Raw genomic sequence first — 16,242 nt, forward strand, 5'->3', positions numbered from 1 at the left:
AAAAGTAATCTGATGTTGGGGACTCCCTTATTGTGAGGAGCACACAAATGAACCCTTTCCTTTTTGATGAGATGGAGAGGATAACCTCTTTGGGATCATTTTCCCTCCATCTCATCTTCTTTTTTTCTCATTCTTTAGGGTCTGTTACAATCCCAGTTAGGCCTCATGTACACGGCAGCTGCTAAACTCATGTTTAGGAGCAGTTGGACATTTTTTAACAGCCCCTGAACTCTCCTCAATGTTGTGTTATGTGTACATGTATACTCCGTCGTTTATAGTAGTTTAGAGGCAGTTGAAATAACTGACGAGCAGTGTTGCTCATCTTAGTTTAAAAAAGTAATTAGTTACAGTTACAAATTACTCCCAATTACTCCCAAAATTACTCCCAAAAAGTAATTGAGTTACTGACTCAGTTACCACATAGAAAAAGTAATTAGTTACTCAGCAAAGTAACTGTGACTTTTTTTTTTTAATATTCTATAATGCAATTACGTTCTATAACATCTTTAATAGCAAAGATGTTTATATTAACTGATTGAAGAATAAAAACACTATATACAGTATTTTAGAACATTTGGTATTTATTTTAACCGAACTCAATAGATTGCAGCCTGCCATAGATATAAATGATATGCATAGAAACATATAAAAAATAAACATTGAAACTAAAATTCAAGTGCAAAATTAAGACACACAAATGTAAACTTGTGTAAAAAGAAACAAAGGTAAATCTGGCCTTTAGGCCTCATGCACACTGGACGTTTTTACAGCTGCTGTTAGCAGCGTCAGACGTTTTTTTTTGCAGCTGCAGAACGCCCATCCATGTTATTCTATGGCCTCATGCACACATAGAGCTTTTAGGAGCTCCAAGTGGCATAGGCGTTTTACAGCTCCAAAAAAAACCCAGGAACTGTGGGTTCAGGAGCTCCAGCGTCAAGCTGCAAAAAACGTCTGACGCTGCTAAAGGCTCCATAAGGCTCCATAACGTTTTTTTCTTCCATTCAAAATCAATGGTTCCCTATGGGAGCCTATTGATTTGAATGGAAGTCACACCGCAGGTCGGATCAGGGTGATCCGACTTGCGGTGCGACCTGCACTGTGAGAATCTTGAGGGGGAACTCCACGCCAAAATGGGGAAAAAAACGGCGTGGGGTTCCCCCCCAGGTTCCAAACCAGGCCCTTCGGATCTGGTATGGAATTTGAGGGTAGCCCCACGCCCAAAAAACGGCGTGGGGTCCCCCCCAAAATCCATACCAGACCCTTATCCGAGCATGCAGTCCGGCATGCCAGGAAAGGGGAGGGGACGAGCGAGCGGCCCCACCCCCCCTGGATCATACCAGGCCACATGCCCTCAACATGGGGGGGGTGTGGGTGCTTTGGGGCAGGGGGGGCTCTGCACCCCGCACCTCAAAGCACCTTCCCCCCATGTTGATGAGGACAAGGGCCTCATCCCCACAACCCTGGCCGGTGGTTGTGGGGGTCTGCGGGCAGGGGGCTCATCGGAATCTGGAAGCCCCCTTAAAACAAGGGGGCCCCCCGATCCCGGACCCCCTCCCTATGTGAATGGGTATGGGGTACACTGTACCCCTACTCATTCACCCCATAAAATGCAGTGTATGGAAATAACGACAGGAGACGTTTTGGAAAATTTATTAAAAATCTTCATCCGGCTCTTGTCCTCTCCGGGTGTCTTCTCCTCTCCGAGGGTCTTCTGCTCTTTTGCTGTCCGCCCTTCTTGTCTTCTCCTCTCCGGGGTCTTCTGCTGTCTTCTCCTCTCCAAGGGTCTTCTGCTGTCCGCCCTTCTGCTGTCCAATCTTCTTGTCTTCTCCTCTCCGGTCTTCTGCTCTTTTGCTGTCGGCTGTCCTTCTTCCTCCGGTCCTCCTCCGACGACGTCTTCAGCGATTATGCCGGCCTCTGGTCTCTGCAGCTTATTATATAGCCATTAGGGGCGTGGCCGCCAGATGACGTCATCTGTGACACAAGGGGGCGTGGTCTCCCGATGACGTCATCTGGCGGCCACGCCCCTAATGGCTATATAATAAGCTGCAGAGACCAGAGGCCGGCATAATCGCTGAAGACGTCGTCGGAGGAGGACCGGAGGAAGAAGGACAGCCGACAGCAAAAGAGCAGAAGACCGGAGAGGAGAAGACAAGAAGATTGGACAGCAGAAGGGCGGACAGCAGAAGACCCTCGGAGAGGAGAAGACAGCAGAAGACCCCGGAGAGGAGAAGACAAGAAGGGCGGACAGCAAAAGAGCAGAAGACCCTCGGAGAGGAGAAGACCCCCGGAGAGGACAAGAGCCGGATGAAGATTTTTAATAAATTTTCCAAAACGTCTCCTGTCGTTATTTCCATACACTGCATTTTATGGGGTGAATGAGTAGGGGTACAGTGTACCCCATACCCATTCACATAGGGAGGGGGTCCGGGATCGGGGGGCCCCCTTGTTTTAAGGGGGCTTCCAGATTCCGATGAGCCCCCTGCCCGCAGACCCCCACAACCACCGGCCAGGGTTGTGGGGATGAGGCCCTTGTCCTCATCAACATGGGGGCAAGGTGCTTTGAGGTGCGGGGTGCAGAGCCCCCCCTGCCCCAAAGCACCCATACCCCCCCCATGTTGAGGGCGTGTGGCCTGGTATGATCCAGGGGGGGTGGGGCCGCTCGCTCGTCCCCTCCCCTTTCCTGGCATGCCGGACTGCATGCTCGGATAAGGGTCTGGTATGGATTTTGGGGGGACCCCACACTGTTTTTTCGGTGCGGGGCTACCCTCAAATTCCATACCAGATCCGAAGGGCCTGGTTTGGAACCTGGGGGGGAACCCCACGCCGTTTTTTTCCCCATTTTGGCGTGGGGTTCCCCCTCAAGATTCTCACAGTGCAGGTCGCACCGCAAGTCGGATCACCCTGATCCGACCTGCGGTGTGACTTCCATTCAAATCAATAGGCTCCCATAGGGAACCATTGATTTTGAATGGAGGCAGAAAAAAACGCTGCTAACAGCTACTGTGGCCAAACGTGCAATAACGCTAGTAGAAAAAGCTACTGAAAGCACGTTTTTACAGCTGCTGTTTCCCGGCGTTATGTAAACAGCTTTGGAGCACGTTTTTATGACGCCCTGTGTGCATGGAGCCTTAATAGTGCAATTATCTGTATCTGTATAATTGTGTAAAAAGAAACAAAGGAAAACCTGAACATTAATGCAAGTCTCTGTAACTGTATATTAGGCCTACTGCCTAATATACAGTAACTGTATATTAGGCCTACTGTAACTGTATATTAGGCCTACTGTTGGAGAACAGAACACTATCCAACTCATAACTATTCAGTACAGTAACAAAACTTCTGTTTATTGTGCAGTAGGCCTAATATACAGTTACAGAGACTTGCACTAATGTCCAGGTTTTCCTTTGTTTCTTTTTACACAATTATACAGATAATTAATTGCACTAATTAAAGCCCAGATTTTCCTTTGTTTCTTAAGAAACAAAGGGAAATCTGGCCTTTAATTAGTGCAATTATCTGTGTATCTGTATAATTGTGTAAAAAGAAACAAAGGAAAAGCTGGCCATTAGTGCAAATCTCTGTAACTGTATATTGGGCCTACTGCACAATAAACAGAAGTTTTGTTACTGTACTGAATAGTTAGGAGTTGGATAGTGTTCTGTTATAGAGAACACTATCCAACTCTTATATATTCAGTACAGTAACAAAATTAAATATTGAAAAAAAAATAATGTTCAGTGTTCACACACTTTGCATTCAAGTGCAAAACTAAGACACACAACTGTAAACCTGTGTAATAAGAAACAGAGGAAAATCTGGCCTTTAAGTTGTATAATACTGCACAAGAAACAGAACACTATCCAACTCTCCATGCAGATTAACATGTTGTTCGTTCTCAGTGAAAATGAACAGTACATTAATCTATACTCCTCTCATCTAACAACTAAACCAGTGGTTGTATCGTAGGAGGAGAACTCTTTTCGAATCTTTTGTCTGACAGTCTGTTCCTCTTCGGAGAGAAGACAAGCTTGCCCCGGCTGAAAAGTCTCTCAACAGGTGCACTAGATGGAGTAGCAGCATTGTAACGTAGTGCAATTTTCTTGATGAGAGAAAATACACACAGAGAGTTAAAGTGTTGTGCTGAAGATCTAATATAGTCTGCCACCTGGTTTTCTGCTGCTGAAGAGGAGGTTTCCTCCTCGTCCTCCTCAAAGGAAAAGAAATCGTTCTCTTTGGCTGACTCTGTGTGATGTGTAGATGTGCTGTTGTTACCTTGTTGTGGTTCTTCGAGGACAATTCTTCAGCACTCTGCCAGCAAACTTGCCTTAGCCTTATCCTTTAACTCCTGTGAGCGCAGCCAGCGAAGCTTGAATTTCGGAAGCGTTACGGCAGCAAGTATAGCCTCTTCATTTCCCAGGACATCAGAAAATCTGGTTTTGATAGCCTGAAATAATAATCATAATTAGTAGCAGTTGTATTTATTATTATATGAGTACTACAGCAATGTTCACTTAATAAATAATAAAATATTAAATTAAACTTACTGTTACTATGGCGTCAGGAAGGTCCCTCAGGATTTGCAGGCCACTTTGAAGGGCTTCTGTTTTCAGCATTAATGTTTCGATCGTTGGTAGGAGTGTACCATGAAAACAATTCTCTTCTCCCTGAAGTATATCCAAGGCAACTGTAAGGGGCTTCATCGCAATACAGTACTCCTTTAAAAACTGGTGTTCCCTTTCTGTTATCGCTGTCAGTCCTAATTTGGAGGAAATGGTGTTAAGGTCTACCATAGATATTTCACAGATTCGAGCCAGGGCATCATAGAAGGAATTCCATCGTGTTGTACAAGGTACAAGCAGCTTTTTTGACACCAACTCATCAACTGTTTCAGTAGCCAAAGCTGATCGACTAGTCTTGTTCCATAGGGCAGTACATTTGGCAGTAGCACTTCTATAAACAGCCTTTGTTGCAGATTTTGACAGCAGCCACTTGTCCACATCTGTGCATGAAATCAGATTTAGTGTGTGTGATGCACATCTCTTGTGGGGGGGCAAAGTGATCACATCACCATCATTATCCTCACCACCAGTTGCATGCAGAACATCATTAATGTCTGTAAACGTCACCTCATCGTCATCGTTTTCTTCAGAATCACTTTCCTCAAGTGGCTGGTACCTCTTAAATGCTTTAACAAAATTAGAGCCATTATCAGTCACTGTTGCTGTGATTTTGTGTGTTATCCCATATGTTGAGTGTATATTGTCAAGCTCAAGTGCTATGGCGTCATGACTATGATGCCCCTTAAACCGTCTACAGGCAAGAGCTGCTTTCTCTCTTTCCATGTTATTTGGATTGATCCAATGTGCTGTGACACCCAGGTAACCACCATTTTGGCCTAGGCCAACAAGGCCCAGGCCTAGGGCGGCACTTTGCAGGGGGCAGCAAAAAAGCCACCCCCCCTCCACCTGAGACTCTATTGGTCATTGGTTGCTAGAACCGCCTCTCTCACCCCCCTCTCTCACTCTCTCACCCCTCCTCTCTTTCTCATCTCCCTTCTCTCTCTCGCTCTCATCCCTCTCTCTAACCCCCCTCTCTCGCTCTCTCTCTAATTCCCCCTTTCTCATCCCCCTCTCTCTCTATCATCCCTCTCTCTCTCACTCTCATCCCCCCTCTCTCTCATCCCCCACTCTCTCATCCCCCCTCTCTCTCTCGCTCAGTCTCTCATCCCCCCCTCTCTCTCTCTCTCTCTCTCTCTCTCTCTCTCTCTCATACCCCCTCTCTTATCCTCACCTTTCTCTCATCCCCCCACTCTCTCTCTGATTCCCCCCTCTCTCTTTAATCCCCCCCTCTCTCTTATCCCCCCCTCTCTCTCACCCACCCCCTCTCTCTCCCTCCCTAACCCACCCCCTCTCTCTCCCTCCCTCCCCAACCCCCCTCTCTCTCCCTCCCTCCCCCACCCCCCCTCTCTCCTTCCCTCACCCCCCTCTCTCTCTCCCTCACCCACCCCCCCTCTCTCCCACCCCCTCTCACTCCCCCCTCTCATGAGATCTCAGGGGTTCATGCTGGGACTTGTAGTCCTTCAATTTTGGAGTAACATCTGTTAAAAAAGGAGTGGGGAAAATTTACATGGGGGGCGCCCAATTTTAGTCTTGCCTAGGGCAGCACAAAACCAAAATACACCACTGATGTATACTGTACATAAAGATTGTTATTTGAACACAGTTTTTCAGTTCTACATTTTGCTAGTTTTACATCTTGCTTGCTGTGCTTTATCTGAACCGGCTAAAATTCATGTTTAACTTCTAGATATGAAAGACATATTTTTGTGTTTTGCATGTAGACAACAGTGTGCCGAGTTGAGAAACATCCTGACTTCCCTGTAAATGGTCAATGGAACGTTACTACAGAAAGTGATGGTGAAAATAGGACTGCTATATTTGACGCAGTTTTAGTCTGCTCTGGTCAACATGTATATGCTGAGATACCAATAGACAATCTTCCAGGTACCGTTTATAAGGATATTACAGCATACATCTTTACACGTCAATGTAATGACACAACCTGACCAGCATGTAATTAGGGATTAGGTTTGCGTTTGTCACTACCATGGGGTTGAGGCAATTCTGCGGGCTTGAGATTTGTGGTTCTGGCAAATCTATGTGTAAATTTGGCAAGGAGATTTTCTTAAAATAAAAATTCACTGCATGGCCTATAAAAAGATGGGAAAGGGGGGGCGCACATGGCAGTCATTGTGTGAGTGTGTTTTTAAAAAGTTGTAAAGTCAGAAGGTTTCTATGCATTATTATAAAAAGCATTCTGTGTGCAGAAACCCCCTTCAGCCCCCCTAATACTTACCTGAGGTCCCTCTCTGTCTGGCGATGTCTACGAGTGTCTCAGTCGTCCTCCTGATTGGCTGAGACACAGCAGCCGCACCATTGGCTGCCACTGCTGTCAATCAAAGTCAGCTAGCTAATCAGGAGAGAGAGGGGGCGAGGCCGGGTCAGGGCTCCTTGTCTGAATGGACACAGGGAGCTGTGACTCGGCTTGGGTGCCCCCATAGCAAGATGCTTGTTGTGGGGGCACTTATTAGGCTGGAGGGGCCAGGATCACAGAAGAGGGGCCCGAGAAGAGGAGGATCCGGGCTGCTCTGTGGAAATCCACTGCAACAGAGCAGGTAAGTTTGAAATGTTTGTTATTTTTATAGGAAAAAAAACGAGACTTTACAATCGCTTTAAGCTACTGCAGGGATAGGATAGCTGATAAACTGCTTAGGGAGAGATTTCGGTCAGCTTGGAAACTGTACTTTAATTCTGATTGCTAGCTCTTTGGACAATCAACCTCTTTGCTGCCCTTTTTGCTATTATTATTGTTATTATTTTTGGGGACTTTTTGGTCTTTAATTTTATTTTGTGGTTTATTTGAGACCAGACGTTACCTTTAGCCACTATCCTGTCAGTTACAAACATCTGTTTTGCTACAAATCTTTCCTTAAGCCCCCGTTCACACTAAGGCGACCTGTGAGGCGACCTGGTCGCCTCACAGGTCGCCGTAGGTCGCCTCCCATAGGGAAGCTGCGGACCAGTTCTAATAGGAGCGACACAAGTCGCTCCGACTTAGAAAAAGGGTCCGGAGCTTCTTTGGGGCGACCAGGAGGCGACCGCCATAGACTTCAATGTTATTAAGTCCGTGGCGGCCGCTCCGAGGTCGCGGTGCGAAGTAGCGTCGCCCCTATGTGAACGGGGCCTTACAAATCTGCTTTTGTTTTTATTTACAGCAGGTGGGAGGATACTGTTTAGTATTTTATGTTGATAGATGGCTTCATTTTTTAGTTAACTCCTTTGTTTTTTTTCTTGCAGCATGGCATCCTTTAAGCGCTTGCCGACTGCCCCATAGTGGATTTACTGCTACAGGGTGGCCACGCTATGCAGAATTACATATACATACGTGATTTTGCACTTCCAGATTTTGGGCACAGTGGTATTTTTCACAGCGGGAGCTGATCAGCAGGTCCCGTGGACCCCAATGTCCACTGGGACCCACTGATCATTCAGTACAATGACAGAATGCCAGTCTGCCTATGTAAACAGGACAGATAGTCATTCTGTCAGTGCAGAAGACATGGATCCTGTGTTTCTGTAAAGCACTACTAGTAAAAGCACCCCCCCACTACACTGAAACATTAGCTAGGCACACAGTTAACCCTTTGATTGCCCCTGATGTTAACCCCTTCCCTGCCAGTGTCATTATTACAGTAACAGTGCATAGTTTTTGCACTGATCACTGTAATAATGTCACTGGTCCCCAAAGAAGTGTCAGTTAGGTGTCCGATTTGTCCGCTGCAGTAAAGTCGCTGATTGCTGCCATTACTAGTAGAAAAAAAAAATATCCCATAGTTTGTAGACGCTATATACGTTTGCTAGAAATAGGCCAGCCACTGAACAGTTGTGTCAATGTGGACAGGGACATCATCAGTGAACTAATACCTAATTTTTATCCGCCGAAGTAGGCCTATTACTGTTTGAAAACGCATGTGAGTCTTTCTTTTAATCTGCCATGAATCAGATTGGGATGCTGTTGCTTTATGCAAGCCAAGTTAATAGTAAAAGAACAAAATCTATTCCAGAGCCAGATATAAACTCCCAATGTATGCTATTACTGAGACTGTATGCTATGTACTGTTCTAGAACACCATCTACCAAGTAGATTAGTTAAAGAATTGATGCATTTTCAATGTCACCACATAAAAAGGCCCACTCCTTCGGTATGGTATTATTTTAAACATTATTTTGCATTGGTACATGTCCCCCAAGGCAGTGCCCAGCTTCCTATGCCTTTTTGCAGTTTTTTGCCTAATAGCTCTAAAAATGGGCAGAACCCTTGGTGAATTGAACCCATTCAGATTTGCACATCCCTACATAAGGCACACTATTACAATCTTACTGGTATATAAAATATCTACTATCAAGCAGTATCAGTTAAAGAGATAAAACTATAGTTCATATTTACTAATTGTTGCCATTGCATAATTTTACTACTGCTGCTGCTAATGATGATAAAAACAATAAACTAATTGACATCATTTGAATAAGTATGTCTGTAAAGCTGACTTTTTAACCACTTAAGGATCGGAAGGATTTACCCCCTTAATGACCAGGCCATTTTTTGCTATACGGCACTGCGTTACTTTAACTGACAACTGCGCGGTCGTGCGACGATGTACCCAAATAGAGTTGATGCACTTTTTTCCCCCACAAATAGAGCTTTCTTTTGGTGGTATTTGAAGACCTCTGCGTTTTTTTTTTTTTTTTTTGCGCTATAAACAAAAAAATTGTGACAATTCTAAAAAAAAAAACGAACAATAATTTTTACTTCCTGCTATAAGTGCCGGTTCACACTTGTGCAATGCAGGAAGGCTGCGAATTCGCAGCCTGTTCCCGCATCGCATCCGCACAAGAGGCAGTTCACACTGCCATATGCGATACGCAGGGGGTGTAAATTAAATGTTAACGACACCCCCAGTTTGATCGCATATTGCAGTGCGATCTGACAGTTTGCACAGGATCGGATCGCACAAGTGTGAACCACTGTGCGATCCGATCCTGAAGCGGCTGAAAAAAAGGGGCCTGTGCGTCTTTGGTGCGGATACAGTGCGAATTCAGCCATACAAAGTGTATGGCTGAATTCGCATCCGCACATGAGATCGCATGTAATGAAGGAGCAGTGCGCTCTGAATTACATGAGGTCTTGCAAGCCGCACAAATGTGAACCGGCTCTGAAACCTATCCAATAAAAAAATAATAAAAAATCTAATTTTTGCATCAATTTAGGCCAATATGTATTCTGCTACACAAGTGTATATTGATTGGTTTGCGCAAAAGTTATCGCGTCTAGAAACTAAGGGATAGATTTATGTAATTTCTTTTTTTTTTTTTTTTACTAGTAATGGTGGCGATCAGCGGGACTGCGACATTGCGGCAGACAAATCGGACACCTAACTGACACTTTTGAGGGGACCAGTGACAATACTACAGTCAGTGCTAAAAATATGCACTGTTACTGTACTAATGACACTGGCAGGGAAGGGGTTAACACCAGGGGCGATCAAAGGGTTAAGTGTGCTCCTTGGGAGTGCTTTCTAACTGTGTGGGGGATGTACTTAATAGATGAACACAGAGACCTGTGTTCCTAAAAAGTAGGAACAAAGGATCTCAATGTTCATCTGTGACAGAATGGTGGTCTGCCTTGTTTACATAGGCAGACCGCCATTCTGTCTCCATGGGGAGTGATCATCGGTGGCCGGCAGGCAAGTGTCCGCCTGACCCACTTATTGCCTCCCGTCTGGCCAATTGGCACACACCTCTACTGTCTATTACATGAAGCGACATACAGGTACACCGTTTCGCGAAATAGAGCCGACCTGCCACAGTAAAACTACGGCAGCTGGTTGGCAAGTGATTATTAAAAACATGTTTTTTAAAAACAGCATCAGGGATGCTACTTACCAGTAATGAAGTGTGTCCCTTTTACTGGTGGTTGCTGTTTGCGGTAGAAATCCTCAGTGTCTGCAATCCTCAGTCTGCCCGGATACCCCCGCAACTGTGATTTTCTGTTACTACGTGTTTTAATATCAGCAGCTGCGCCTGTGACAGCCACTTGTCAAAAGTGCTGGCTATGCCCCTCCTTTACAGCCCCATGCTCCATGCATTGCGTCCGTACCATAAATTCCCACAATGCAAGGGGTTCTGTGATTGGACAGGCGGGTGAATGAAAGGTCCGCCTCCTCCAATTACAGGACCTATTGCATTGTGGGAGCCTGTAGTATGTATGCTATGAATGGAGCTCAAGGGTGGAAAGTCAGCAAATTTAGTGCTTCTGGCTAGTGCCTATAAAAGGGGCAGCTGCTGATATTAACCTCCGCAACACCAAAAGATCCCAACTTCATTGATGTAGTGACTGGTGCAGTTTTTAAAACATTGTTCATTAAACTTCAGCTTTAAACAGCATATTATTGAATCAGGTTAATCCGAATTTAATAAATGAATATCTTAAACCAAAACATTTTTAGCTTTGGATAGATTAGGGAACAGTTAAAACCCTTATCAATATATATTTTTTTTTTGCTGTTACAACACAGCATTTTAATATGTACACCATAAGAAGCTTTCCAAATAAAAGGCAGCAATCCATAACATCCAATTATTTTAATTATATCACACCCATGCTAAACTGTATAGTGTGTAAAACTGTGAAACCAATAAAACTGTAAAACAAAAAAAATATATATTAAAAAAATTTAAAAGAAAATGCTGCTGTTAATCAGACCATATAATGTCCCATTGATATAAACAAATCCTCATAGCAGGATATAGTTAGTGCTAAATAATCACTATATATGCAAGATCCAAAAAGTGTCAGTGTTTATTATATAACATGAAAATAAAAAAGAGTTGCGCTAGTTTAAAAACTGATAGAAGTCCACATATATTGTAGTGCTTGGAAATACAGGTTTGCACAATCAGCAGGTTATCCACCCAGGTGTTCATCAGCATATGCAAGTGAGATCCCAGCCACCACACACTGACTCTTACCAGATACTGGCAAAACTGTAGCAGTAAGTGGTTATAGGACCACTACAACCTTTCTCCTGAATCATACAGCTCCAAGTTATCTTCCAATATCCCCTACTTCCAAACTCCAGATATTATTAACTGATACAAGACATAGAAGCCAGACTCCCTTCAAAATCCTGATAGCACCGCAATCTCATGCAAAATGGGAGACATCAAAGAGAAGGGACAGGCCCATAGTGCATTATCTCAAGATAAAGTTTAATGTACATAAATAGGTTATGCACTCACCCTGTTGTTAATAAAACAAGCAGATAGTAAAACAGCAAGGCAGAGCCTTTACAGCAGTGTTCCTCCGGATATAACCAAGAAAATGGCCGACCTCGGACTTCGGGGGGTGACGTAGTGACGCTTGGCTAGCTCCTGCTGACGCATTTCGTCATTACGACGTCTTCAAGGGGGCGTAGCCAAGCATGTTCGTCACATCCCTTAAATAACCTAACACAATAGGACCGAAATGAAAGGCACCTGCGAATCCAATCGAGGCGCGGAACCGGAAGAGACCTGTGCGCTCCACCGTCAAGAACAGGAAGCCACATGATACACAATCAGAACCGAAAATTCCTTAGGGGACACAGCCCCAAATACACAATTAGAAGCAATTGCAAGTAGGAATCTATAAATAAAATTAAAAAACGCCACACACGGAAGTCTGGGAGGAACACCGTAACAAGAAAGGCCACATCGGTACATTAAACAAAAAAATTACATATGTGTAAATACATAAATTACATAAAAAATATTTTAATTTTTTTATTATTATCCTTATTTTTATTTATTTTTTTAGTCTTATTTTTATTTTATTTTTATTTTTACTTTTATTTCTATTTTTATTTTTCAATTTTTATTTTTATTTTATTTTTGTTTTTTCTTTTCATTTGCACATTCTTTTTGGGTTTATTTTCTTTCCATTTCATTTTTTCTTTCCATTTCATTTTTCCATATCTGATATTCATAACTGGTTAATCTATGGCTTCATACATGATTCATTTCATTTTATATTTAATTTATGTATTTACACATATGTAATTTTTTGTTAATGTACCGATGTGGCCTTTCTTGTTACGGTGTTCCTCCCGGACTTCCATGTGTGGTGTTTTTTATTTTTATTTATATATTCCTACTTGCAATTGCTTCTAATTGTGTATTTGGGGCTGTGTCCCCTAAGGAATTGGCCTTTTAGTTCTGAACTTCTGGTTCCAATTGTGTATCCTGTGGCTTCCTGTTTTTGTCGGTGGAACGCACAGGTCACTTCCGGTTCCGCGCCTCGATTGGATTCACAGGAGCCTTTCATTTCGGTCCTATTGTGTTAGGGTATTTAAGGGATGTGACACACACGCTTGGCTACACCCCCTTGAAGACGTCGTAATGACGAAACGCATTGGGAGGAGCTAGCCGAGCATCACTACGTCACACCCGGAAGTCCACGGTCAGGCATTTTCTTGGTTATATCCCGAGGAACACTGCTGGAAAGGCTCTGCCTTGCTGTTTTACTATCTGCTTGTTTTATTATCAACTGGGTGAGTGCAGTATATTAAACTTTATCTTGAGATAATGCACTATGGGCCTGTCCCTTCTGTTTGATGTCTCCCATTTTGCATGAGATTGCAGTGCCATCAGGATTTTGAAGGGAGTCTGCCTTCTATGTCTTTTATCAGTTCATAATATCTGGAGTTTGGAAGTAGGGGATATTGGAAGATAACTTGGAGCTGAATGTTTCAGGAGAAAGGTTGTAGTGGTCCTATAACCACTTACTGCTACAGTTTCGCCAGTATCTGGTAAGAGTCAGTGTGTGGTGGCTGGGATCTCGCTTGCATATGCTGATGAACACCTGGGTGGATAACCTGCTGATTGTGCAAACCTGTATTTCCAAGCACTACAATATATGTGGACTTCTATCAGTTTTTATTTTCACTCATTTTCAACATTCCAGTGTTTAGAGTTTGCTGCTGGTGTTTGATAGGGGTGCGGGGTATTTTTTATCTTATTATATAACATATATGACAACATATACCACTTGAATAAGGTGCATAGTGCATAAATCAGTCCTAAGAAAAATGTGTGTTGTGACAAAGTCAAGCTGTGCTCTTTCCTCAGTGTTCCTGGTTAAAACACACTCACCAGATGTTGTTGACATCTTAATATAAAAGAAGCCAAAATGCGCTTCTCCACCTGTGTGCCATGCTTTGGATAACTCCGTCTGGTTAATGGTGGTCCATGGTCCCTTTAAGAACCAGTTGATAGGTCTTAGCCTTGATAATGGTCCGTACTCCCTTTAAGAACCAGTTGATAGGCCTCCAGCAGATGATTATTGAGCGTGACCACCTTGTGACTCAGAGCTCTCTTCTTCTCTTCATAATGATGTCCCCTTGCAGGGGATTCTTAGCATTCCTCCTCCAGAAAAATGTGCTGTACATTTCACACTGGTCCTCTAACTGGCTCTTGCAGTGCCACAGCTCTGTCTTCAATCCTTGGGCCCATGGCTGTATCTCAGATACGTTCTATGCTCACATGCATACTCTGTACACAACTCGGAGCTGCAAGTATGCATGTGAGCATAGAACTTATCGGAGACTGTGACTGTCTGAGGATACAGCTCTAGGTCACAAGGTGATCATGCTCAATAATCATCTGCTGGAGGCCAAGGTGACAATTGACAAACTATCTGAGGACAACAGACAGAAGTCTTAAAGTCTATAAAGCTGAAGCCCCGTACACACAATCAGATTATCGAACGATCTGTTGTCCGTTTTTTGTTGCATGCTAGTCTCATGTCGAAGTGAAGAGGTTATTTTCATACAAATTTTCCCGTACGACAGAATTCAACTTCAGAAGTGATGTCATGTGTTGGATTATGTGTTCTTTCATCTCTGAGCATGCCTAGTCTTGGTCTTAAGATTTTTTTCAGATGAAAACTGTACTAATTAAACAAAAATCGGATGTTGTGTTGACGTACGATAAAAATTTTATAGCCTGCACATCCAGTTTTTGTCGTCCGAAAATCAGTAATCGGCTGTCGAAAGCACTATACTAACAATCCGAAAATCGGCAGATCGTTCGTCGGACGAAATTTCCCTTCCAATTTTCATATTGTGTGTGCGGACCTTAAGACCCATCAACTGGTTCTTAAAGGGACCCCTGAACACCATTAACTAAAGTTGACTGAATGGATAATTGAATTGAAATATCAACGTTTGCAGACTTTTGCTTGATTTTCCATAAAAAGTGTTTTACAATGTTTGAACTGAACCAAATTATAAGGCTAATGTAGCATATGAGAAACATACAGAAAGAGTTACAGTTTGGGATAAATAATCTGTTGGTTTTTATATTTGTAACCTCAGCCTAGACTATTCTGGAATTATTTGCTTTGTTTCCATAAGGTATTAAAAATTTCAAGGGAAAAGTCTTACATTCCAGAGAGTACAAAAGGCCAGTCGGTTTTGATGATAAAAGAGTGTTAATTGTTGGAATGGGTAACTCTGGAGTCGACATCTCAACTGAACTGTGCACGCTTGCCTCACAGGTATACATAAATTACATTTGTTTTTTGTCAATTTAAATCAAACATGGCATTCTACTTTATTTATAATGGTGATGCGATGTACGCTATTCAATAATGGGATACCAAAGCATTCTAACTACCACTCCATAACAATACCAACTCCATAATAAAAAGCCATGTGTACTCATACTTTAAATAAAGAGATTTGCTTGTGAATTACATTTATTGTTAAATAGTTATAGCAGAGCAAGCTTTTTCACTTAATATTGTTTAGATTTGGTGGACTGTAGATTGCAGGTAAAACATAAAAATGGAGCTGGCTTTAGAGAATGGGTAGCTTTTGTTTGGCCCTTATTACTCCTGAAACAGTTTTTCTATCTTTAATATGTATAAAGCTTTTTGTTCAGATTCTAATCTTCATCTAATTTAGCATTTGTGGGTCATAAAACCTGGATGTCTTGCATGAATTTGTATCTCCTGCAGATACCTACTATTCTTTACAGCTATTATAATTTTGCAAATAGTTTATGAAGCTGGTTCTTTTTGCATATAAAACACGTTTCAGGTTTCCTTACATACAGAGCCCAGGTTTACTTGCCAGTCTCTCCATTCAAGAAAATAACTAACCACTAAAAAAAATTGTCATGAACATGGGGTAAAGTATATTTAAACACAAAACCCTTTTTTTTTTTTGTAGAGTAGAGGATGGTTAAAACCCACCAATCCTGGAGATTTTCCTTAGCTTTTTTTCCTTTATACACAACAGCATGTGATAGAAGATCACTACAAAGTGAGGGAAATCTCCTCTTATACAGTTGTCATTGAATCAAGAGTCCTCACTGGAAAAAAATTTCCCTATCTCAATCTTCTGCAGTCAACTCAAAATTGTTGGATTTAAAACATTTCTTTTGATTTACTTTATCAGATAAAACTGAACCGTACAAAAGCTGGCATTTTACTGGCAGTTGGTGTCAGCTTCTCAGTAAGTGTACAGTATAGGCTACATCATACATCTCAATCCTTCATGGCATTCTGAGGCTGGGTTTACTCTAGTGTCTAATTAGATGCGGGGAAACCCCATCGGCAGGGTGTGACGGGCTCTTAATGGAG

The 16,242-nt window shown here is 42.9% G+C and overlaps 1 protein-coding gene and 1 pseudogene across 3 annotated transcripts in view; one reads left to right on the forward strand and one right to left on the reverse strand.

Moving 5' to 3' along the window:
* Window positions 1-16,242, forward strand: part of LOC309562381 (dimethylaniline monooxygenase [N-oxide-forming] 2-like) — a 68,281-nt gene that overhangs the window by 9,505 nt on the left and 42,534 nt on the right. For both annotated transcript variants that reach the window (XM_082266579.1, XM_082266578.1), the window contains 2 exons: window positions 6,341-6,503; window positions 15,011-15,153. In XM_082266579.1, coding sequence (XP_082122705.1) covers window positions 6,341-6,503; window positions 15,011-15,153 — 306 coding nt within the window. The remainder of the gene's footprint in view (window positions 1-6,340; window positions 6,504-15,010; window positions 15,154-16,242) is intronic.
* On the reverse strand, window positions 3,937-5,071 carry LOC309562382 (annotated as a pseudogene). Its single transcript, XR_014226213.1, has 2 exons — window positions 4,545-5,071; window positions 3,937-4,444 (listed from the first exon to the last, which is right to left on the reverse strand). The product of XR_014226213.1 is annotated as an uncharacterized misc_RNA (transcript).

This window comes from Pelophylax lessonae, assembly GCF_965119305.1.
Source record: "Pelophylax lessonae genome assembly, chromosome: 8".
In the NCBI taxonomy this organism is placed as follows: Eukaryota; Metazoa; Chordata; class Amphibia; order Anura; family Ranidae; genus Pelophylax; species Pelophylax lessonae.